Raw genomic sequence first — 26,820 nt, 5'->3', positions numbered from 1 at the left:
GTAAACGTACTCTGTAGGCCAGTGTTCTCAACCTTCTGGCCCTTTAAATACAGTTCCTCATGTTGTGACCCAACCATAAAATTATTTTCGTTGCTACTGCATAACTGTAATGTTGCTACTGTTATGAATTATAATGTAAATATCTGATATGCAGGATGGTCTTAGGCGACCCCTGTGAAAGGGTCGTTCGACCCCCAAAGCAGTCGTGACCCACCGGTTGAGAACCGCTGCTGTAGGCCTTGGTGAAACTTGGTGATAGATTGTGTGTGACGAACATGTGAGAGGCAGGAGTTTTTTAGCTTGGTTAACTAGACATGGTGATGGGTCACCCACCAGGATTGGAAATACATGACAAACCAAATTTGGAGGCTCAGGTGGTTTTTTGTGACGATTATAGGACATCCAGCATGATTTTCTGGGGCTAAAGAGGTTTTAGATTAAGCAGATTCAGTAATTGAGTTTTATTCTGCTCTTGATTTAAAAAGCAAGTAAGTGGCATTTCTTAACTTTCTCTGAAGAGGGCCGAGGTTAAATAGATTATTATAGGTGCTTTGAAATTTCCTGGAGATTCATGGTCAGTTTAAAGAGGAAAACAATCCTGTAATTACTGATAAGAAGAATTTATTATGGTTTTTAGTGTATTTTTAGCCCATAAATCACACTTATTTTTTATCTGAGCAAGCCGGATAAGCCTGTGGGAACAGATTAGGATAGCTGATATGGCATGTGAGGGGAATTACTCACTGGTTTTTTTAGCTCTGTATACAAGAAGCACATTTTGTAACTGCTTAACCTTTTGATATTTTGTTACTTTACTGAATGATCATCCATTTATGTATGGAAGGTGGGTGGGAAGATTTGGGGCAGATAGAATGATTATTGAGGCTGTGCTATGTCACCGTGGCTTCCCGGCAAGCATTGCTTTTGCACAATGAAGATGTGTGCCCAGGTATGATATGTTCTTTGCCCTTGTTTTCTTTGACCATATACGAGAAGTCTTACAGTTAAGAGAAATTTTTGGTGAAAATAAAGAAAAAGACATTTCAATTTTATATTTAAATGTAGCTTTACCATCTCTGTGTGACTCAGAACCCCTTGGGGCTTGTAAACATGATTTTGGAAATAAAATACAAATCCCATTAAGTCCTAATTGTGTTTAAAATTCACCAGTCGTCTTTTGCCCTAGCCGGTTTGGCTCAGTGGGTAGAGCATTGACCTGTGGACTGAAGGGTCCTAGGTTCGATTCCAGTCAAAGGCACATGCCTGGGTTGTGGGCTCGATCCCCAGTAGGGGGCATGCAAGAGGCAGCTGATCAATGATTTTCTCTTATAATTGATGTTTCTATCTCTCTTTCCCTCTCTCTTCCTCTCAGAAATCAATAAAAATATATTTTAAATAAATAAATAAATAAAATTCACAGATAGTCTTTTAATGTTGTATAAGTAATTTTTCATGTTTAATATTGTAATATTGCTATTTACTTTCCATATGGTCTTATGAAAAAAATTGAGAAATACTACTGTGAAAATTAATTGTATTGTCTTCATATTTAAAAGGCTGCTCATATTCTATAAACATCTTTCTGTCATCCCTCCCAATTTTATAGGAATGGAAAATCCTTGATTAGAACCCACTATGTGGTATTTTAAATTTAAAACAAATAGAAAAAGACTATGAGTTACTTAAGGCCAGGGCTTTGTATCCCTAGGCCATAGCTCAATACCAGGTACACAGTAAGCATTAAATAAATTACAAATGAGTAATATTTGATATTCAATATTTTTACCTCTTTGGAGGAATATTGTACAAAATTAAGTGTGAAGGAGAAAGAGAGAAATGCCAGGGTTAACAAACTGAAGCAAATGGCAAGGCAAATGATAAATGTTTATAAGTTTTTATTTCACTGTAGTTTATTTTCAGTTGTAGATGTAACAACTCAGAGTTCTTGGCAAGTATCTCAGGATTTTTTAATTGACCAACTATTGCTGTCCTTATTAGTTAACTAGAGGCCTGGTGCATGGATTTGTGCACTGGTGGGGTCCCTCGGACTGGCCTGTAGACATCCCCTGAGGGATCCTGGATTGTGAAAGGGCAAAGGCCAGGCTGAGGGACCCCACTGGTGCACGATCGGGGCCGGGGAGGGACTGTGGGAGGGCTTCAGGGCATGTCCGGCCTGTCTCGCCTAGTCCTGATCAGTCGGACCCCAGCAGCAAGCTAACCTGGTGGTCAGTGCGAGTCATAGAGACTGGTCCAAAGGTTGAATGAACGGTCAGACACTTAGCATATTAGGCTTTTATTATATAGGATTATACATTATGTTAGGACAGGCTAAAATATGATCATGATTTTTAAAGTTAAATTTAATTTTTTCCTGCTTCTTTTTGAGATATAATTGACATAACATGTGTAAGTTTAAGGTGTTCAATGTAATGATTTGATATCCTATATAATAAAAGGGTAATATGCAAATTGACCCTAACGGCAGAATGACCGGGAATGACCAGTTGCTATGGCGCACACTGACCACCAGGGGGCAGATGCTGAATGCAGGAGCTGCCCCCTAGTGGTCCGTGCACTCCCACAGGGGGAGCTCCGCTCAGCCACAAGCTGGGCTGACAGCTGCGAGTGCAGGGGCAGTAGTAGGAGCCTCTCCCGCCTCCTCTGCAGCGCTAAGGATATCTGGCTGCAGCTTAGGCCTGCAGTCAGACATCCTCCGAGGCTCCTGGGCTGCCAGAAGGATGTCTGACTGCCAGCTTAGGCCCTATCCCTCGGGGAGCGGGCCTAAGCTGGCAGGTGGACATCCCCCGAGGGGTCCCAGACTGTGAGAGGGCGCAGGCTGGGCTGAGGGACCCCCCCGAGTGCAGGAATTTTCATACACTGAGCCTCTAGTATGTATATCTGCCAAATGATTACCACAAGAAGGTTAATCAACATCTCCATCCCCTCACATAGTGTGTGTGTGTGTGTGTGTGTGTGTGTGTGTGTGGTGAGAATTTTTAAAATCTACTCGCTTAGCAACTTTCAAATATACAAGACAGTAGGATTAACTGTAGTCACCATGCTGGATGTTTCATCCTCAGAACTTATTTATCTTACTAGAGGCCTGATGCACGAAATTCGTGCAAGGGGCTCAGCCCTTGCAGCCCCACTGCCTCGGCCAGCCTCGCAGCCCCAGCCGGCCCTCACAGCCCCAGCAGCCTTGGCCAGCCCTTGCAGCCTCGGCTAGCTCTCATAGCTCCTCACAGCCTTGGCCGGCCCTCGCAGCCCTGGCTTTGTTCGGAAGGTCGTCTGTTCAGTCTAATTAGCATATTAGCTCTTTATATAGGATAACTGGAAGTTTGTACCCTTTGACCTTCACCTTCACCCATTTTCCTTGTCTCCTACCCCTGCCTCTGGCAGTCAACAACCTGTTTTCTGTTTCTGTTAGTTTGGGTTTTTGTTTTATTTCCATATATTAGTGAGATCATACAGTATTTGTCTCTCTCTGTCTGACTAATTTCATTTAGCGTAATGCTCTCAAGGTCCATCCAGGTTGTTGTAAATAGCAAGGTTTCCTTCTTTTTTATGGCTGAGTAATACATATATCACATCTTCTTTACCCATTTATTCATCTGTAGACACTTAGGTTGCTTCCATGTATGTCTTGGCTACTGTAAATAATGCTGCAATGAACATGGGGTGCATATGTCTTTTCAAGTTAGTGTTTTTTATTTCTTTGGGTAAATACCCAGAATGGGATTGCTGAGTCATATGATAATTCTATTTTTAATTTCTTGAGGAACCTTTATACTGTTTTCCATAGTGGCTGTACCAGTTTACATTCCCACCAACAGTGTACAGGGTTCCCTTTTCTCTATATCCTGGCCAGCACTTGTTCCTTCTCTCTCTCTCTCTCTCTCTCTCTCTCTTAATAATAGCTACTCGGATAATTGTTAGATGATATCTTATGGTGGTTTTGATTTGCATTTCCCTGATGATTAGTGACGTTGAGCACCTTTTCATGTTTCTGTTAGCCATTTATATGTCTTATTTGGAAAAATTTCTATTCAAGTCCTTTGCCAATTTTAAATTTTTGTTTTTAAATTTGTTGTTTTGCTATTGAGTTTTGTTTTTTTTGTGTGTGTGTGTTTTTTGCATTCTCTAGGTTGCCTTTTCATTTTGTTGATCATTTCTTTTGCTTCACGGAAGCTTTTTAAGTTGATGTTGTCTCACTTGTTTATTTTTGCTTTTGTTGCTTGTGCTTTTGGTATTATATCCATAAATTCATTGCCAAGACCAGTTTCCAGGAGCTTTTCCCCTCCGTTTTCTGTAAGGAGTTTATGGTTTCACATCTTACATTTAAGTCTTTAGTCTCTTTTGGTTAGTTTTTGTGTGTGGTGTAAGTTTGGGGTCTGTTTTCCTTCTTTTCCATGTGATTATCTAGTTTCCCCTGTAATGTAACTAGCTCTCGGAGTCCCTTGAACAACATACCTAGAATTAAAACCCTGATTTCCTGATTTTCATTTACCTGTTGTTTCCAAATACAAGAAGCTCTAAAAATTTTGCTTTATTTTTTATATGTAATTTACTCTTGAAATCTTATAATAAAAAAATTATGGCAGTTTGATCTCAGTTGCAAAGAATGAACATTTTTACATTTTTAAAAATCTTCCCTCTCAAGCCCACTTCTCATGAGCTTGCAAAACACTCTTATAAGGTGGTTTACATCCATTAGTGAAGGGTCACAGTGTCTATTCTGTGGCATGATGTCACCAAAACACAATTAAGCCCCAAAATATCTGAATAAAATGTATCTTGTTCTTATCTAGAAAAAAAAGAGGGATTGAGACTATCCTGATATTGTTAACCTTTTTATTTTGTTACTTGTAATTATTAAAATTCATTACTTAATGTCAAAATAAAGTCAGTTAGTGCTTTTTAAGCATTGTACATCAAAGGAATACTTTTTGAAAATAAAACTCTTTTAGGTTTGTTTCAAAAGATGAATAGCTAAGTTGGTAGTTTCTTTATCATGTGGTTAGAAAACAGGAAAATAGATTGACTAAAACAGTTAGTGTGTTTGGATACATTTAATTTTAATAATAGAATAGAGGTAGGAAAAACATTCTGATAATCTCAGAAGCATCAGTAAATATTTAGCAGATAGGAAAAGTTACTTGGCAGATAACTAAAATGTTATTTTAGGTATCTTTGGGGGAACTCTAAAAAGGATTATATTTGAACTTTCTCAGACTAGTAACTTTGTCCCACACACATGCTTTCAACTCATTATTATTATTATTGGCCCAAATATTTTGTTTTTACTTGTTTTGAACATTTTTAACACAGTAGACAATACTCTTCTCAGTTTTCTCCTGCTGAAACAAAATCAGTTATTGGCTGGTTTGTTTATAGATCATGTTGATGATATAATTAAATTGAATTTATTGTTTACTAGTTTAAATTTATTATTTCATTTTAGCCTTTAATTTTTTTTTTTTACACATTTGGAATCTTGGGTGTTTCTCAATAGTCTCATAATAAGTACATCAATTGGTATCATCTGGATTTTTCATATACATCTTTCTTCCCACAGCCTGCCTATAATGGCTTCTACGGATACAAAGATATAATCAAACTTGTGTAGAGAGGGGCTAGATGCTGTTCTGAGAATATCCTATTAGCATGCGTTTAGCACTATCAGGACCATGACATCTGAGAACTGGAAAATGCCTAGAGATCTTTGGATTCAGTCCTCTGATTTTTATAAGAAAACAAAGCCTGGAATAGGTCAGCAGCTCAGAGTTATAAAACCTTTAAATGATAAAGCTAGGACTCAAATTCATTTCTTTGAGACTTAAACACTAAGTGCAATAGCATGCGATTCCTGAGCCAGACAGCTAGAATTTCCCCAACCCATACTGCTATTGGGTGCAGCTAAAACTGGGGGAGCCTCCCACAGGGGCATGGACAGTAACAAATAGTGACATCTAGCCAGTTGTCACCAAAGGAAGAAAAAAGGGAAAGATAAGCATAAAGCAGTGAGTTTGAAAGTATGATCTGCAAACTCCTGGGGGTCTTGAGACCCTTTCAATGGGTGATCATTATCTTCACTGCTACACACTTATAGGAGAGAGAGAGAGAGAGAGAGAGAGAGAGAGAGAGAGAAAAGGGAGGGATGCAGGCTAGCCACTGTCAAGTCCTTGATGAAGCAGTAAAAATTAAGTATCAACTCTTGAATGCATGTCTTTTTAGTATTTATTGTGACAAAACAGGAAACATACTACATAAAATACTCTGATTGACTATCAAAATATGATGGTTGTCTCAAGGAAAAGCACTTGTAAGATTGTCGAAGTTGTGAGCTGGACTTGCTACTTTTTTCATGAACACCAATTGAAGTAATGATGACAGACAAGCTGTGGTTCTTCAGACTTAGGTATTTGGCAGACACTTTCTAAAGAAATGAACAAAATAAGCCTTTTACTTTAAGAAAACCAATTGAGAGTTTTTGTCAACAATGATAAGCCAAAATCAAAATTTTGTAAAACTTGTATTCACCATCATGAACACTACTTGAAGGTTTTTCTGATGAGATTGGTGGCAATCTTAATAAGTATGATTTTTTAAATCCTATATAATAAAAGCCTAATATGCTAAGTATCTGATCGACTGCTCAACCAAAGTGTAATATGCTAATGATATGCTAAGGCCACTCAATTGCTTGCTATGATGTGCACTGACCTCCAGGGGGCAGACACTTGACTGGTCAACCAGTCACTATGACATGCACTGACCACTAGGGGGCAGACACTCCGACCAGTAGGTTATCTTGCTGCTGGGGTCCAGCTTATTGGGACTGAGCGAGACAGGCTGGACACACTCTGGAGCCCTCCCACAGTCCCTCCCTGGCTGGCCAACCTCCCACATCCCTCCCTGGCCCCGATCGTGCACCAGTGGGGTCCCTCAGCCTGGCCTGCACCCTCTCGCAATCCGGGACCCCTCAGGGGATGTTGGAGAGCCAGTTTTGGCCTGATAGCAGAATGACTGGTTGCTGTGATGCGCACTGACCACCAGGGGGCGGATGCTCAATGCAGGAGCTGCCGCCTGGTGGTCAGTGTGCTCCCACAGGGGAGCACCGCTCAGCCAGAAGCAGGGCTCATGGTTGGTGAGCACAGCAGCGGTGGCGGGAGCCTCTCCTGCCTCTGCAGCAGCACTACCCTCCCCTCCCCCCGAGTGCACGAATGTTGTGCACCAGGCCTCTAGTATTGTATAATGAAATTGTTACCATTTGGAAGATGTTCATGACTCCATGAACCAATACTGTCCAAATGACCAATGCATGCTATTTAAAAATCATCCATGGATAAGAAAACATATTCCAAGTGCAAGATAGACCAGTGGATTTTAAGATAAAATCATATGAAAAGTTTATTGGTATGGTTTCAGATTCCACATTGCAACTAACCTTTCAGAAACATGTCAAATGTTGGTGTAATATCAAAAAAAGGTATCCACAATCATTTGGAAGGGCTACTAAATACTTCCTTTTCCAGCTATATACCTCTAAAGTCAGATTTAATTGATATACTTTAACCAAAACAACATGTCATGACCATTTCAGAGCAAATTTGAGAATTTGGTTGTTTTCTATTAAATAAGACATTGAAGAGATTTGTAAACATGTAAAACATTGCTATCCCTTTCACTAATTTTTTTGTTTTGTTTTAGAAAATATGGTTATTTTTCTTTAAAATATATTACATTATGTCCATTTTGGGCTTATTGTTATTTTTAAATAAGTTAATAAATATTCTTAAATTCCTAATACAGTAAATTTCAGTAGACACAATATCATATAAACCAAAGCTTACTGAGGTCCTTGGTAATGTTTTTAAGAGACAAAGTGTCCTGACACTACAAAGGCATAGAAGAGGTGACCATTTATGTCAGTATGCAGCACTGAGGCCGCCAAGGCACTACCACATTCTAGCCTGTCTCAGTCCTTGCCAGCAAAACGATGTTCTTGACTGGTTGGATCAATGTTTATATTTTATGCTTATTTAGAGGAATTGCGGAAGCAAATATTATTTTAAAAGGTTTCTATCAAAAAATTGTTTGGACCTCGTAAGACACTTTCTGCTCCAAATAACAGAACATCTAACTCAGCTGGTTTCACCTCTAGGATAATGGACAGCTTTGACTTCACTGAAGATTACACATAGGGCAGGTTCCAGAGTTGGTGGATTCAGGAGCTTCAGAGGGTCATAAAGTGCCCAGTGTCTTTCCATCTCTTTGCTCTCCCATCCTCAGGCTGCTAGCAGGATGGCTAGGGCAGGTCCAGGTTCCACAGTCAGACACGACCGTGCCTAAGGGAGAAAGGGACCTTTTCCCTGTGTCTCCTCCTTGGGAGCAAGGAGTCCCACACTCTGCCCAGCAGACTTCTCATGCCTCAGTGGCCAGGATTGGGTCACGTGCTCATCCCTAAACTTGTCATTGCCAAGGGCCATGGGCTGTGATGGGCTTAAAATAATCGTGTTGGGGGACCTGGATGTGAAGAAGTCATTCACAATGATTTAGTTATTGAAAACAAACCCCCCCAAAATTTTATACTTTTCCAGTTAACTGTTAGTTCATTCGCACAGGTGCCCAATAGGAGAGGCAGCACGAACCTGTGGAAAGAAGCCTGAGCCTGAGAATCGGAAGCCCGTGGGTCTGATCTCACATCTGACATTGTTGAGCTATGGTCCTGCCCTGTCCTTCCCATGCTCCCTCTGTAAAATGAAGGCTTGGACTAGAGCACTCGTTCTGACATCTTCTGGTTCATTGCTTCCTTTATTCACCCACTAACTGCTTCATTCTATAATGTTTAGAGTGCTTACTCTATTGTGGAAGTCACAGGCAGGATACAGATCTGCACCAGATGCCTAACCACAGCAGACGTTCTTCCTCCGGCACTAGGCACGCATTGAAAGCCCAAAGGGAAGTAAGATCCAAACTTTCTTTACTTGTAGAATAAACTGTTTAATGCCCTCCGCAAAAGACATTAGCAGACAGTTACATTGGGGAGGGTTCTCTCTCATCTTAGTAAAATGTAAAATGTATTCAGAGGTGAGAACGAAGGCCCACAAATTATATTCTGGAAAAGACAAGTCTTTGTCCTCAGGAAAAATGCTTGTGGGCCTGGCTGTGTGATTGTTGCACTTCTAAAGAGTGTGAGGTAGAGAAGCCAGCCATCAAGAGAACAGAAAAACAGTCGAGAGAAATGAGATCATCCTCTCCGAATGCCCAAAAGCACTCTTACACTTTATTATTTAGATAAAATGCTTAGAAAATTTTTATTTATTTATATTTTTTTAGAACTAAGCCGCTAAAATTTTGGAGACCTTTCTCATGTGCATTGTTGGTTCATTTTTCATGTCACTGAGATAGCTGGCAGTATTTACCTCAGCAAAGAGGATTAGAAGTCGTGTGATCAGTCCCTCAAGTAATAGGTGAAGGCCGGGCCTTTTTGAGTTACTTTGGGACCAGTATGGGGAACATACAGGGAGGAAGATTGAAGGCCACTGAAGAGAAAATCTTTCCAATAAGTAGAGCTGTCAACAATGGTGTGTAAACATTCCATTAGGTCAAAGGCATGAGTTGTCCCAGAGCCGAGAGTCCTAAAGCAGAGGCTGGATGGCCCGTCAGCACTGCTGCGGAGTCTCTTCATTGACCTGAGGTTGGACAAGATGATTCGGAAGGAAGGTCGTCGCTAAGATTCTGCAGTTATCAGTATCACAGCCATGGGACGTCCGGTGGTTGGGATCATTAGCAGTTTGAAACAAAAAAATGGGTGATTCATTTATTCACCAAATATTTATTAAGTACCTACTATGTGTTAGGCACTCTTTGAGACACTGGAGATACGATAAAGAACAAGCCTGACAAGATGCCTCGGGATTTATGTTCTGGGGTATGCAGACAAACATTGAACTAATAAATAAGACAATTACATGTTCGATAAATGCCCTGAGCAACACAAACCAGGGTGATGGAAGAGAGTGATCTGTTTTAGATTAGGACGTGAAGGAAAGTCTCTTCGAGGAGGTAACGTTCAAGCTGAGACCTGAATGAAAAGGAGGCCAGAGATGACTGGGAAGAGTGTTCGAAGCAGAGAGAACATGCACAAAAGACCAGGGCAGGGACCAGCGTGGCATGTTTGAGAAGCAAGCCAGAAGGCTGAATGAGAGGTCCAGAGGAGTGTGCATGGATGGAGTAAGGCAAGGTAGGGGCCAGATCCCTCAGGAGCTTAGCCGTTATTCTGTCCAGTGGGAAGACGCTGAAGGATTTTTAGTAAAGAGTGGAAGGCTCTGATTCACATCTCTAAAAGATAACTATGGGTACTTTCTGGAGGATAACTTATAGGAGGCAAGGAAGTAAACAAAGAGAGAAATAAGAAATTCAAAAGAAGTATGGTTTTACAGAAGCCAGGAGAAGAAAATGTTTCAAGGAGGAAGGAGTGAGCCCCTGCCTGATGGCTCAGTTGGTTGGAGCGTCGTCCTACTAGTATACACTAAAAAGGTGGCAGGTTTGATTCCTGGTCAGGGAACATACCCAGAGTTCAGGATTCCATCCCATCAGGGCAAACATGGGAGTTAACAGATCTCTCTCTCTCTCTCTCTCTCTCTCTCTCTCTCTCTCTCTCTCTCTCTCCCCCCTTCCTCTCTCTTTAAAATCAATTTAAAAAACACATATCCTCAGGTGAGGATTTAAAAAAAAAGAAGGAAGGAGTGGGCAGCATTGTTGAATACAGAAAAATTAACTGGAAGGCTGTTGATGGCCTTTATGAGGAAATGTTTATGGGCAGTAGCTTTGCAAGCCCACTTGGAGTGAATTTAGGAAAAAATGGGAAGTGATTGAGAGGACATGGGGAGTAGGAACCATTCTTTTAAAAAATGCTGTAAAGGGGTACAAAGAAATAGGACCTGAAAGGGAATATGAAATTAAGATATTGTTTCTAAGATCTGAGTTACTACAGCAGCTTCTCTGTGCTGACGGAACGGGGGCTGCAGAGATGCAGATGCTGGGGATTCTGGACAAAGCATTGTTTTGCATTTTTATTGAAATCCATACTTTCATTATCTTTGATGTTGATTAGTTTGTTGGGAGTTTCTGTATTAAGTTGAACCATATGAAATTACCAATATGCACACATTTTGACCTACAAAAATATCAATGTTACATAATTCTACCTAATAGAAGTAGGATTTTCTACTTTAACTTAGACAATTTTAAATTTCTCTCATAGGTCTTTATCATTTATATACAGTTTAAATTTGGAAACAATCTCAAACTTATCTAAAAGTTGTAATTACAGAACAAAGAACATCCCCCCTCCAAACAATTTGAGAGTAAGTTGTAGACCTCATATTCTGTCTCTCCCTAACATTTGAGTAGGTATTACGGTACTACCTGTAAATAAGAACATTCTTCTACAAAATCACAATACAATCTAGTAAAATCAGAAAATTAACATCAAAACTACCAGCCAATCCTCTGATGAAGCTATTGAAACCCCATTCAAGTTTATGCCAGTTGTTTCATTAATATCATTAATCCCCAAAAGCTCTAGTGTAACATCTCATGTTGCATTTAAATGTCATGTCTCTGTCGTCTCCTTCCTCTGGAACAGTCCCCCAGTCTTCCCTGATTTTCATGACCATGACTCTTTTCTTAATTAAATTTATTAGGGTGACATTGGCTAACAGGGTCATATAGACTTCAAGTGTATATTACTATGACACATAATCTATTCATTGCATTGTGTACCCACCATCCAAAGTCAAATCTTCTTCCATTACCCTCTACCACCCTCCCATCCCCTTCCCTCTGGTAACCATCACTCTGTTGTCCATCTGTGCCTCTGAGTTTCCGTTTTATATGGAACATATGACTGAAATCATGTAGTTCTTAGCTTTTTCTGACTGACTTATTTTGCTTAGCATAATATTCTCAAGGTCCATCCATGTTGTTGCAAATGGCAGTATTTCACTTTTTCTTATGGCTGAGTAGTATTCCATAGTATATAGGTACCCTACTTTATTTATCCAATCCGCTATCAAAGGACACTTTGGCTGTCTCCATATCTTGGCTGCAGTGAATAGAAGTGCACATATCTTTGCAAATAAATGTTTTTGAGTTTTTTGGGTAGATACCCAGAAGAAGAATTGCTGGGTCGTATAGTAACTGTATTGGTAGTTTTTTTGAGGAACCTCCATACTGTTCTGCATAGCGGCTGTACCAATTTACATTCCTACCAGCATGAATGAAGGTTCCTTTTTCTCCACAACCTCTCCAACTTGTTATTACCCATATTGTTGATAATAGCCATTCTAACAGGTATGAGGTGGTATCTCATTGTAGTTTTGATCTGCGTTTCCCTAGTTGTTAGGGAATCAAAACTGTCAGTAGCTCTGTAGTATAATTTGAAGCCAGCAGTGTGCTACCTCCAGCTCTTGGCTGATTGCTCTGGCTAGGATTTCCAGAATTATGTTGAATAAGAATGGTGAGAGTGGATATCCTTGTCTTTTTCCTGATTTTAGAGAAAAAGATTTCAGTTTTCCACCATTGAGTATGATATTGGCTAAGGGTTTGTCATATATGACCTTATTATGTTGAGATACTGTAACCGGACAAACAATGGGTCCATGCTGCCTGTCACTACTTGAGCCAATTAAGCAGAGACAGGGTTGAATCATATATGAGCGTTTATTCCAATATTGCTGGCAGGATGGGAGAGCAGCAGGTTATCCACAAAAATCTGCTCTGCTGCCCACCATTAGCCAGCTGCTTATATACACATAGAAATTCAAAGGAAAAGTAGGCAAAAGGGCAGTTTACAGATATGCAAAAGGACTAGGGGTCTTCAGAGGGCTTAGTGATATGCGAGGGCTGGGGTTACCCAGGGAAAGAGCCAAAGGGAGTGCCAGATGGGCAATTAACAGGTAAGCAGGCCGGTGGTTTGCAAAGGCCTGCAGGTGTGCAAAAAGGGCTGGGGACCTTCAAAGGGCTGTCCATTCTGGTTTCTGCAGCAAAGTTGTTCATCTTTCCATGATAATAGGCAGCTCCAAATGGGGAGGAAGGGCTGCATCTCCAGGTCAGCTCCAGCCAGGGTAGAATGTGTCTTCTTTAATCAGAATAAAACAATCACAGTTAACAGAGCATGTTTAATATTTCTTACAGTACTAGCTGGTTCCCTAACATTCTATTTCTGCCCCCTTTCAATACTTTCCTTCTATACCCATGTTATTGAGTGTTTTTATCATAAATGGGTGTTGTATCTTGTCAAATGCTTTTTCTGCATCTATTGTTAAATCATATGATTTTTATCCTTTGTTTTGTTAGTGTGGAGTATTACATTGATCAATTTGCATATGTTGAACCATCCTTATGCCCCTGGAATGAACCCCACTTGATCATGGCATATTATTTTTTTAATATATTGTTGTATTCTATTTGTTAGTATTTTGTTTAGGATATTTTGCGTCCATATTCATCAGAGATATTGGTTTGTAGTTTTCTTTTTTGTTATCCTTGTCACGTTTTGGTATCAGGGGTATGTTGACTTATAAAATGTGTTAGGAAGTATTGCCTCTTCTTCAATTTTTTGGAAGAGTTTGAGAAAGATAGGAATCTTCTTTGAATGTTTGGTAGAATTCACTAGTGAAGCCATCTGGTCTGACCATGACACTTTGAAAAATACAATGCAATTATGTTGTAGAATAGCCCTCAATCTGGGTTTGCCATGATTATCTTCAGGTTATGTTGTTGTAATGTACCCCGCAAATCACACAAGGATGCCTCAAGAAGTCGAATTAAGGAGTCACATTTATTTCAAATCCTGGACTAGGAGGGGGCATTTTGCTCTCTCAAATCTCGTAGTGATTAAGTAGCCGCAACACCAGATTTATATAGGCAAAAATCACAAAGGTATTGATTACATCTTTGGGTTTGGAATGAGGAACCTGGTTTGCACAAAGCAGTTACAGAAGCAAAATTGAGCAAGTTAGTTATCTATAAAGATTAATTATAGTTTTGGGTCTTCGGATCACTGAATCAACGGAAACACATTATCTGGAGCCACTGAGGCAATTTAGAATAATTGTGTTGTCCTGGTCTTGGGACCACTGAGTCAGCCGGAATGCATTATCTGTAGCCACTGAGGCAATTTAGGGTAATTGTGCTGTTCTGGTTTCCAAGTACAGAAGAATGTGCTTCGATAACCAGTAAGATCACAATCAATGGGATATTCAAACCACCAACAATGGAGTATTCAATCGATTGGGATAGCATACGTAAGTTCAGAAAATCAAAGTAACTTTTCTATTGTTTTAGCAAGCAAATAACGACAGAAGCCAAGTCAGCAGGGTTAAAATATTAAGCAGCAATTCCCACCAGGCATGGTTGCCACCATGCTTCAATGCATCTTTGGCAGTGTGCTAGCCAGCCTTCAGATGGGCCCTACCTCCTATTATCACACCCTTAGTCTCTTCCCACATTGTACCAGAGTGAATTTTTGTATCAAGAGCATATAGCAGAAGAGATTAGGTTACAAAAGTGATCTCTAGCAGAGGGGATGGGTGAGGTGGAAGAGGACATAGAGGGCATAAAGGTGGATGGAAAAATAAAATAAATTTTTTTTTAAAAAAGTGATCTCTTAGATCACTTGCTCTTGGGGAAGCAAGCTTCATCCTTGTGAGCAGCCCTTTGGAATAGGCCCAAATGGCAAGAAACTGAGGCGTCTAGCCAACAGCCAGTGAGAAATTGAGGCCTTGCCAACCATGTTGAGTGAGCTTAGAAGTGGATTCTTCACCCCAGTTAAACGAGTTGACTGTTGAGCTGGCAAATAACTTAACTTTGGCCTTGTGAGACCTTGAATCAGAACCACCCAACTAAGCCACTCCCAGATTCCTGACCCCCAGAAACTGTGACATAAGTGTTTGTTGGCTTACAGTACATAATGAATACAGGCAGGAATAGCACAGAAGTGATCCTGGCCTCTTTTTTTTTAAATTTTTATTTTTTATATACATATATTTTTATTTATTTCAGAAAGGAAGGGGAAGAGAGAGATAGAAACGTCAATGATGAGAGAGAATCATTGATTGGCTGCCTCCTGCACGCCCCACACTGGGGATCAAGCCCACAACCCAGCATGTGCCCTGACCGGGAATTGAACTGTGACCTCCTGGGTTCATGGGTTGATACTCAACCACTGAGCCACACCAGTTGGGCAGCATGGGCTCTTTTCATTGCATCCTATCAGGTGACACACAATTTCAATTCATCCCATTATTAATGGTCTTTATTTCAATCCCTTGATCAAAGTGATATCTCCTGGGCTTTTCCACTCTGCAGTTTCTCTTTTATTTTCTCTTTTAATTTGTGAATATTTTATGGGAGTTAATTTGAAACTATGCAAATATCCCTTCATCGATCTTTAAATTTATTTATTTATTTATATTTCTCATTGTGAGATCTTGGTCTCCTGTGTTATTCAATGGGGGATAATTTGTTGCTATCATTTTTTATTTTGATGTTCAAATTGTCCCAAATTTCACAAGATGCCTTAAACTTGGCTCCTGTGTGCTTAGGACATGTCCTCATCATTTTTTGAGCACATCCTTGATTTCTGGCACAAGTTGTTCTAATCTCATCATGTCCTGTACTTGCTCTCACCCTGAAATCAGTCATTTTTCTAAGGATCTCTGGTTTCTTTTAGTGGAAAATGGTAATAAAGCCAAGATCTGGGCATTAGGTTTGCCTATTGCATTGGGGCATTGCTGCTCCCAGGACCATTCATAAAACATACACACATTTACATATACATATATATGTAAGTATATGCAGACCTGTATATGTAAATGTGTACATATATATGTATATACTATATATTTGTATGTGTATATATGTATGTGTGTGTGTATGTGTATATATATAGTATATTATATAATACTAGAGGCCCAGTGCACGAGATTCGTGCACTTGGGAGTGGGGTCCCTCCACCCGGCCTGCGCCCTCTCGCGGTCCGGGAGCCATCAGTCAGACATTCTTAGCGCTGCTATGGAGGCAGGAGAGGCTCCCACCATCACCGCTGTGCTCGCCAGCCATCAGCCTGGCTTGTGGCTGAGTGGCGCTCCCCCTGTGGGAGCACGCTGACCACCAGGGGGCAGCTCCTGCGTTGAGCGTCTGCCCCCTGGTGGTCAGTGAGCATCATAGCGACCCGTGGTTCCGCTGTTTGGTTGATTTGCATATTACCCTTTTATTATATAGGAGGATATTTAAATCCATAAGTTCATATTGACACCTCTAATTATAGGTATCCAGCATTTTTTTCTATCTTTTTCCCTTTCCATTGTAGTGCTTTCTTCTCCAGTGAGAGATTGAGCTCCTGTTACCCATATTATATTTATTTATTTGATTCATTCCTCCGTACATACCCAGTCTCCCATCTCCACTGCATCCACCCTTTCCCAAATGTGGATGCCCTCCATTCAGGCTCTGACTCTATTGCGAGACACCCACCCTCATGAATGCCTGCTTCATCCCCTTGGGCTGCAGACCCCTTCCCCATAGGGATACCCACATCTGCCTCTTCTTGCTCAGGCTCCAACATACCTCTTCAGGCTACCCTTGTACACGGAGCCCTGCTGACCCCTCAGCCTTTAACTCCCCACCTGGGTCTGTCCTCTGTTGGGATGCCCTCCTCATTCTTTGTCCTTTGAAAACAGCTGTTATGCCTGTGATGTGCAGCCTGTCCTTATTGGCAGAAAAGACCCAGGACGTGTAAGATAACCAGTCCCCGTGGCCAGTGGCTACCAGATACTGTTGGCCACTTCCCCGGTCTTTGTCATCAAAACACAGAGCAGAGGAAAACTGCATTTCATTTTACAACTAGAAAGATAGTATGCTCTGCAGATGGAGGGAAACCATACAATTTATAAATTGCACTCTAAATTGACAACATTTTACCTGTTTCAAGTCCAAAAGGCATTCTGCTTTATTTCCCTAAAACCAAAACTTGTTTTAGAAACACAAATAACATTTTCGTTTTCAAAGAGAATATAAAACCACTGTCATTCTGTTGTACCTGGACCAATAAAAATATAAATGACTATGGCCAAGACATTAGACATTAAAGTATTCCATTGCCATTCATATACGTGCTGTGGTGGCCTGTCCCTTCAGTAGCTGCAAGCAGCCCCTTCCCACTAGCCTGGCTGCCTGCTCCTGGGTAAAGCAAGAGAGAGCTGGAGCTGATGCGCTTTGCTCTTTGGCTGGCTATGGTGGTCAGAATTCAGTTGCAGAAATAAATAATCAACTCCAGGTAGTTTATTAGACAGAAAGTGACTTATTATAGGGTTTTAGGTGGTTTTCAGAATCACAGGAGGGCCAAAGAAACTGACTATAGACCAACTTCCAGGAACAACTCCCCAAACCACGTGGCAAACTCTTGGAGTGGCTGCTGCATCTGCCCTGATCAGGAAGCTATCACCGTGGCTGCTGGCTGCAAAACCAGCCACCTCAGCCATAACCAGGAAGCTGCCACTGCAGGGGCCAACTCAGGACCTTGTCACCTTTGCCACAGTCTGCAAAACGGACGCTGTACATCTTGCTTCTCTACATATGACTCAGTTCCAAATCTTAGCCTTCTGTAGTACAAGTGGTGGGTAGAATGTAAATCACATTTTGAACCTGAATTGAAGGGAACAAAATTACTTTTTGCTTTAGAGCCTCTGCATGCTAGAAGGGGAGTTCAAGTGGCTATTAAGAAATCTAACCTGTTTAATGCAATCCCCATTAAAATGCCTATGGCATATTTCACAGACCTAGAACAAACTCTCCAAAAATTCATCTGGAATAAAAAAAGACCCCGAGTAGCTGCAGCAATCCTGAGAAAGAAGAACAAAGTTGGAGGGATCACAATACCAGATATCAAGCTGTATTACAAAGCCACTCTTCTCAAAACTGCCTGGTACTGGCACAAGAACAGACATATAGACCAATGGAACAGAACAGAGAACCCAGAAATCAACCCAAGCCATTATGTTCAATGAATATTTGACAAAGGAGGCAAGAGTATACAATGGAGTCAAGACAGTCTCTTCAATAAATGGTGCTGGGAAAATTGGACAGATACATGCAAAAAAATGAAACTAGACCACCAATTTACACCATACACAAAAATAAATTCAAAATGGATAAAGGACTTAAATGTAAGATGGGAAACCATAAAAATACTAGAGGAATCCAAAGGCAACAAAATCTCAGACATATGCTGAAGCAATTTCTTCACCAATACAGCTCCTAGGGCATTGGAAACTAAAGAGAAAATAAACAAATGGGACTACATCAAAATAAAAAGCTTCTGCACAGCAAAAGAAACCATCAACAAAACAATAAGAAAGCCCACTGCATGTGAGAACATATTTGTCAATCTTATATTCGATAAGGGCCTACTCTTCAAAATTTATAGGGATTTCATACATCTTATTAACAAAAGGAAGATAAACAATCCAATAAAAAAATGGGCAAAGGACTTAAATAGACACTTTTTGAAAGCAGACATACAGAAGGCCAAGAGACATATGAAAACACTAGAGGCCCAGTGCACAAAATTTGTGCACGTGTGTGTGTGTGTGTGTGTGTGTGTGTGTGTGTGTGTTGGGGGGGGGCGGGTCTTTCAGCCCAACCTGTGCCTTCTCGCAGTCCGGGAGCCCCTCGGGGGATGTCCGACTGATGGCTTAGGCCTGCTCCTCGCTCAGTCCCGATTGGCTGGACCCCAGCAGCAAGCTAACCTACCAGTCAGAGTGTTTGCCCCCTGGTGGTCAGTGCACATCATGGCAAGCAGTTGAGCGGCCTTAGTATATCATTAGCATATTATGTTTTGATTGGTTGAATGGACGATCGGACACTTAGCATATTAGGCTTTTATTATATGGAATACTCAAAGTCACTAATCATCCAAGAGATGCAAATCAAAACCCATCAGAGTGGCTATCAACAAATCAACAAACAACAAGTGCTGGCGAGGATGCGGAGAAAAAGGAATCCTTGTGCACTGCTGCTGGGAATGCAGACTGGTGCAGCCACTATGGAAAACAGTATGGAGTTTCCTCAAAAAATTAAAAATGGAACTTCAATTTTTTATCCCAAGAAACCAGAAACACCAATCAGAAATGACATATGCACCCCTATGTTCATAGCAGCACAATTTACAATAGCTAAGATTTGGAAACAGTCTAAGTGCCCATCAGCAGATGAGTGGATTAAAAAAGTGGTACATCTACACAATGGAATACTATGCTGCTGTAAGAAAGAAAGAACTCTTACCATTTGCAACAGCATGGATGGACCTGGAGAGCATTATGCTAAGTGAAATAAGCCAGTCGTAGAAAGATAAATATCACATGATCTCACTCATATGTGTGATATAATGAACAACATAAGCTGATGAACAAAAATAGATCCAGAGAGAGAGAAGCATGGAACAGACCATCAACCTTCAGAGGGAAGACACAGGAGTGGGGTGGGTAAGAGATCAACCAAAGGACTTGTATGCATGCATATAAGGATAACCAATGGACACAGACACTAGGGGCATGAGGGCATGTGCTGGGGAGTAGGGGTGGCCGGGGAGAGGTCAAAGGAGACATATGTAATACTATATATAATACTTTAAACAATAAAGAATTTTTAAAAAAGTAATCTGTTATCTGTCACAGTCTACCTCTCTAGCTATCCAATTATCCATGAATATGTTCTTGCTATAAGTAGAACCCCCGAATTGGATAGTGGGGTAAGGTCCTTGGTATACTAGCCGTCTCCCATTCGCTGCAGTAACAGTATAGCTGATAGGCAGTCATGTTTTAATGTCCCTAAGGCTAGTTGTACTTCTGCTGCCCTACAGGCACCACCTCTAAGCACATTAACTTGATTTTTTTTCAACATGAAAAAGCAACTATATCACCTTGGTAGAATAGATTCATGACTAGACTTCCGTGTATATGCGTAACTTGTGAAGATACAAGCATCCTAACAAGGGGACTCAAAAGAAGCAATGGATGGTCACAAAAATAAGCTGTTAGAATGGCATCCACAAACTAAGGGCTCAAGGGCCTGAGAAATATTAAAGGCTAGAAAGAGAGAAAACCATTTCATGGCAATGTGTACCATAGGCCCCTCTGCCTGTTTGATGATAAGGGTTATTATTTCCTAATAGAAATTACAAAACTGGCAGAAAGACAAATAGACTCATGATCAAGGGCTTGTACTAGTCAAGCATTTGCTGAGGTTTTGTTCCACTGAGCCCACAGCATCTGATGGACATGAACATGCCTTAATTATAGTTTTCTCCTAGAAAGTAGAGAAAGTAACAAGAGAAATGACCTAATGATGACCGTCATCTGCAAATAAAGGAGTTGGCCGAGGTATTTTGTAAGGTCTTATTCAGCTATGATATTCTTTCGATTTTGTGACTTGGTCATGACCGACAAAGAATGATTTGGTGAGGTGAAAACAGCCATGTTGGGAGAAAACTTGGAGTTTGTGGTAGCAACAGAAGGGACCACTAGAAGGGAAATATATTGTATTTAGAACCATTACTCAATTTTCTGCAAATGCCACATGGGATTTGATGTATGCCAAAATGCTAATGATAAGAAAAGTACACGATTTTAACATATGAAAAAGTATCACATACCGTATATAAAATTATTGAAATTATACAAATATTATCTAGTTCTTCTGTTACCAACTGCAAATCATCATGACATTACTAAATTCAGAAGACATTTCAGTCTGACCAATTAAATATTTTCTTGTGAAACCAACATGTGTTTACCGGGTGTAAGTCAGAAAAAAAGTTTTACTTCAACAGGAATTGAACTTTAAAAGGGACTCAAATATTAGTTCTGCATCCAAGTGTGAGATATGGTTATTATCAGACATGGTCAGATTTTAACCAAGTGAGTAATACCACATTTAAGAAAGAGCATGGAAGGGCATCAGTAAGATTTTCTTTAGAAACATGTGGTGTGTCTAATGGATTTCTGTCTGAAGGGCTGCCCTTCTGTGAATGGGGACTGCAGTCAAGGCTAAGTGTCATCCAGCCTCGCTGTCTGAGTGCACCCAGCAGTATGGGGTAAGGAGCCCACAAACGAGCTGGTAAATACATTATTCTAAACAAGACTGTAACATTCCTTGAGGGGAAATGCAGAGCTCTCCTCAAAGATGGACCTAGGTATCTTATATAATAAAAGGATAATATGCAAATAGAACGGCAGAACAACAGAACAACCAATCAAAGTGTAATATGCTAATGATATGCTAAGGCTGCTCAACCGCTCGCTATGATGTGCACTGACCACCAGGGGGCAGACAGTCAACTGGTCGACCAGTCGCTATGACATGCACTGACCACCAGGGGGCAGATGCTCAGATGGTAGGTTAGCTTGTTGCTGGAGTCTGGCCAATCCGGACTGAGCGAGATGGGTTGGACACGCCCTAGAGCCCTCCCTTGGTCCCTCCCCGGCCCAATCGTGCACCATTGGGGTCCTTCAGCCTGGCCTGTACCCTCTCACAATCTGGGACCCCTGAGGGGATGTTGGAAAGCTGGTTTCAGCCCGATCCCACAGGCCATTCCCACTGGGAGAACACCAGACTGCAGGGCTCATGGCTGGTAAGTGCTGCTGCAGCAGCACAAGCCTCTCCTGATCGGGACTGGAGCGGCAGGTAGGAGCTGCAGGCAGCATTAGACTGGGGGTTTCGGCCCGATCCCTGCAGGCCACCCAGAGGGACCCCACCTGTGCACAAATTCGTGCATCAGGCCTCTAGTTGTAGATAAAAAGAAATGAGCCTGCAAATTTTCACATCATTTCGTGTTTAAATACTGTTGGTTTTTTCTTTTCCATACAGAAACAGATGCCATGTAAGCTAATAAAAAGGCAATTCCAAGTAGTATTGGAATGTTAGTGGGTTTACTGCCATCTCTGCCCAGTGCCTTCAGAGACAAAATGCCAACCAGCAGGCCCTATGAGGGTCTTGGATGTTCTTGTATCTTTTCCCCACCTTGGATATGTATAAGCCAACAAGAAAATCATTAGCAAATGTGTGGTGAATCTAATATTGCTGCTTCTCTTTACAGTTGTTACAATTGTTATGTTTACAAATGTTAAATGATGCTTTCTCAGTAGAGTTAGTGATAGTATATCATTCAAAAAGATATACCTTGCTTTAAAATATTCAGTTTTGCTCATTGTCCACAAAAAGATTTTTTGTGTGTGTGGCATTTTAGATAATTTTGGTCTCCTTAGACCAAAGATTCTTAAACTTTACCAAGTATCAAAACCACCTGGAGGACTTGTTTCACCTTTGCTGCTCCCCACTCTCAGGGTTTCCGATTCCGTGGGTCTGGGTGAGCCTGAGAACCTGCATTTCTAACAAGTTTCTAGGTGATGCCGCCGGTCTGGGGACCACACTTGGAAAAGCGCTGCCTTAAGACTGAGGAACACGCCCGGCTGGTGTGGCTCAGTGGTTGAGTGTCAACCCATGCACCAGGAGGTCACCCGTTCGATTCCTGGTCAGGGCACATGCCCTGGTTGCGGGCTCGATCCCCAGGTGGGGGTATGTAGGAGGCCGCTGATCTATGTTTCTCTCTCATGGATGTTTCCATCTCTCTCCCTCTCCTGTCCTCTCTCTGAAAAAAAAAAAAAAAAAGACTGAGGAACTCATTCTCATTATAGATATGCCTTAAGCTTCTTTCTGGCCCAAATCCATTAATAAACATTTTAACATTACAGTTTTGTTATTTAATATAGACTTTGAATCTAGAAGAATAAAAAGGACGGGGGGCGGGGAAGGGCAGGTTGATACATTTGCTGACTCCCTACACTGTTTTGAAACTGTGATGAAGTAGTGTTGGAGCCCTGAAACTCCCCCTGCCCACACACACACACACACACACACACACACTCACACACACACACACACACTCCACCAGCACTCAGCCTGGTGCCATGTAAGGCCCATGTTCGGCATTTCGTGTTTAGAGTGTTTGTAATGGTTTGACTCCACGCGCAGTGAAGCAGCTTACGGAGAACTAGGGTGAGGACTCCTGGTTGGCTCACTGAAAGGCCAGGCACCGGGTGGAAGTGGCTGGTCGGTGGCCCTGTTTGTGTTGTGCTGGCCGTACGTGGGCAGGCAGTCGCTGGGCTCCGGGCTGTTGCCTCCTGCAGCCTGCCTGCCTGTGTCTTCAGCGGAGGCCTTTGGTGACCTGGCATTTTCCCTTCTTGGCTCTACATTAAGGTTTAGTTCCCAGACCGTGTCTTGCTCCATTCATTGGACGTCTGGTGTGATTTCACCCAGAAAGGTCTTCACTGATACACAGAGGGTTCCTGGCAAAGGCCTGGCTTCAAAGACAGGACAGAAACCATTCGTCCTATGTAAAAATTAACTTTAAATGTCCCATCTGTAAAATGGAGAGTATAATCCCAGTGTGTCCTGCTTCCAGGATGGGTGCGAAAATCAAAATAATAGATGTGAGAGGGATGTGAGAGGGAGGAGACAGACAGGTGGAGAGGGTGTGGTTCAGGAGGCGTTACTGTGGCTGGCGCTCTGATGACAATCTCTCAAAAGGCTAGTGGAGCCTCCTTTTTAAAGGTCAGGTTAAAATGATTTGACTGAATATTATCAATCGTTGAAGGACTCTAGCATCTCACTTTGAATTATGTAAATGACGGTAGAGTTGCTGTGTTTTTGTGAGGGAAAACTGAGAAGAGTTCATGTATTACTCATCCTGATTACTCACCATTATGATGTGTCAGCCACAGAAATGACAATAACAGTGGCTTTTGTTATCTTGAAGAAGAGCAGGAGTGCCAGGCTGGTGTACAGACTGGGGTTCAGAATCTCAGGATTCTTTCACCTTAACCATTGATTTTTTAAAAAACTGTGAGTAAACCATTTTATCCTTTGTTTTTTGTTTAATTAAATGAGGATCCAGTCTAAGATTACATGACATTACCAAGAGTGCTTTGGAAAAAAGGGAGTATTTCATAAACTATAGATCAGATTTGAGTTTAAATATGTTACCAAGGTGCAGACAACGGAGGTTAGCTCCAGGGACCCCAGCCCGGCAGAACAGGTTCTGCGGGACTTTGTCTTTGTGTCATCTTGGTGCCCTGATGGGGAGAGCTGCCCTCCCCCTGGAGGCCCAGCCTGGGCTGAGCGGTCCAGGGTGTTGCCGTTGCACTCCCAGTGCCTCACAGCGTCGTTTTAGATGACCATCCTCCCCCATCGGTGGCCTCTTCTTAACCTTCCACCCACACTCTGCACATACTCACTCCGCATCGCACCTGACTTGGTTGACTCATCCCTTGAGGACCTGCCTCCAGTTAAGAATGTAATAACTAGTGGGTGCCCAACCTTCTTTGAGTGGAGGGTGTGTCAGACTCCAGGCTGCATTATGACAAGGCCTTTCTGGAGGCAGCGCCTTCCCCAAGGGGTGGATGGCAATTTCACAGCAGGCTAGGTGGGTGGGAATGGAGGAGTGCTTTTGAATAGAGAGATTCTTGGGTGCTTTTCAGATCACCTCAGAAAGGAAGGAAGCTGCCTATGACAGATCCACAATCCCTCATCCTAAAGCCTGAGGCCAGATGTGTTTTAGAATTCAGAATCTGGGGGATGTTCGCATACCAAGATGGTACATAGGCCTTATAATAATATCCCCAGTGTGATTCGAGGCCTTGTCTGATCATCAAATACCGTAACAGTCCCATGAAGAAGTGGGATGAGTATTGTCAGTTCAGGTTAGGATGTGCCTCCAAATGAGTTTCCACTGGGTCAGGTTCTACCAGCAAAGTAACATTAGGTCATTAAAGCTTTTAGGATTTCAGAACTGCAGACAAGGAATTATGCACCTATAGTTATTAACAATGGCTCACGTTTACTGAGCACTTATTGTGTGCCAGGCACTGTGCTAATTGAGCACTTCACACACATAAACTCATTTATTCCTCTTACCAGCCTGTGAGATGGGAATTACTAGTATCTTCTACTTCACAGATTCCTACTAAATCTTCCTTTAAAAAACTATTGATACCTGTTAGAACTAATAAAAGAATTCAATAAAATTGCAAAATACAGAATCAATATACACATACAAAAAAATGATAGAGTGCCTACTATGTGGCCAAGGAGCAAATGATCCCTACTGCCCCCACCAGAAGTTTCTCCAGTCATGTGAGGGGGGAGACGGGTGTAGAGACATGGGTGTGCCCACAGCTGTGGGAACAGAGGGGGGTGCCTGCCCAGCCTGTGCTTCAGGAAAGGCTCCCTGGGCAGGTGCTGGCCAGCTCTGTCCTCTAGGCAGGGGAGAAAGCCAGCCCAGAGGGACAGAGGTCACTATAGCCCCTCGTTACTGCTAAGTCCGCATGTTCAAGGTCAGCAGCTCTCAGACTCGTTGAGACCCCCGCTCCCTGTGGTCCTTCCTTTATTTTCTTTAATGTAGCCCTCTTCTCTTCTCTTCTCTGTTGTAGGACACCCATCTCAGCTTTCTCACAAGATAATATCTATGAAGTTCAGCCACCAAGAGTGGACAGAAAATCTACTGAGATCTTCCAGGCCCACATCCAGGCCAGCGAAGGTATCATGCAGCCCCTGGGGAAAGAAGACTCCTTCGTGTACCGGGAGTACATCCGAAACCGCTACCTGTGAGGAGAGAGGCCAACCAAGTCCGTTTGCTTATGTTGTCATCTGCTTTGTCTCATTTTAAAAGGGTGATTTCCTGGAAGTCCTTTACATCTAAAGGGTTTTCCTCTTTTTGAAATTGGTGAATTATAAATTATAGGTTATAAAGAAATGACTGACTATTTTTGCTGTCATTGTCTTTGCTTTATTTTAAAAATGCTTTGCTTAGAAATGCGGTCAATATAGTATCACATCATCACATTAAGAAATTAATTTAGTGGTACTTATTGAGCACCTGCTGTGTGCCAGGCACTGTAGTAGGGTCTGGGAGTAACCAACCACAGTAAAAAAAAAAAAAATGAGAGACCAATAAATTCCTGCAAAATGAAGTCAGATTATTTTTCTTTATAGTTAACATATATATAAAATTTATTCTGATGGTTTTTATGTTAACTTTGTGTTTTGAAAAAAGTGTATTACTTTGAAGCCCTTAAATATTTATGGAGAAAGATGTCAGCAAAGTGCTCTCTAATGAGCCAAATACTAGTCACTGTAAATCTGGGAAAAAGTAAACAGGAGATCTTTGAACTATCCCGACCAACTCTCTATAGATATGAAGTTATGTAAAATTAAACATGAAAAATCAGTTACCTGCATAACTTTTATAGTGTGCCACTGTGTTACATGATTTGACATTAGGTGTCCAGTCGGGGTTGACTCATCACGCGCACATACGGTCTGTTCTCTGTTCAGTTCAACATCGCACGGACAACATTCAGCATTTTCTAGTAGTTTAACACAAATGGTTTGATCTCATCATGTCTATGCTTTTCCCCCCAAGTTGTCTCAGTTCTCCCTCCTCATAAATAAAATAGAGAAGAAAACCAAGCATCTAATGGGAGAAGGAAACTGATCATCCGAAGTGACCTTGAAGGGATCTGCAAACCTGAGATTCTGGGGTTCTGTGGAAGATTCTCCATTGCAGATAAAAGTTAAGCCCCTAAGAATAGACCTATTTGGTTGATGCCATCATAAAGCCAGGATGAAAAAATGGCAAAATAATAGGCAACAGGAATTTGGTGTTGTCTGCTCAGAATAAAACTGCTTAGCGTG

General features: G+C 41.6%; 1 protein-coding gene across 1 annotated transcript in view; it reads left to right on the top strand.

The window, feature by feature from the left end:
• The window catches only part of FIG4 (FIG4 phosphoinositide 5-phosphatase), a gene marked incomplete at its 5' end in the record, with an annotated part of 87,048 nt that extends 61,147 nt beyond the window's left edge, over positions 1–25,901 (top strand). The window contains one exon of the mRNA XM_023745333.1: positions 25,557–25,901. Within this exon, the coding sequence (XP_023601101.1) occupies positions 25,557–25,734 (178 nt within the window). The remainder of the gene's footprint in view (positions 1–25,556) is intronic.
• Positions 25,902–26,820: the final 919 nt, after the last annotated feature.

This window comes from Myotis lucifugus, unplaced genomic scaffold (genome assembly GCF_000147115.1).
Source record: "Myotis lucifugus unplaced genomic scaffold, Myoluc2.0 scaffold_537, whole genome shotgun sequence".
In the NCBI taxonomy this organism is placed as follows: domain Eukaryota; kingdom Metazoa; phylum Chordata; class Mammalia; order Chiroptera; family Vespertilionidae; genus Myotis; species Myotis lucifugus.
This window is presented reverse-complemented; position numbering and strand designations above follow the sequence as displayed.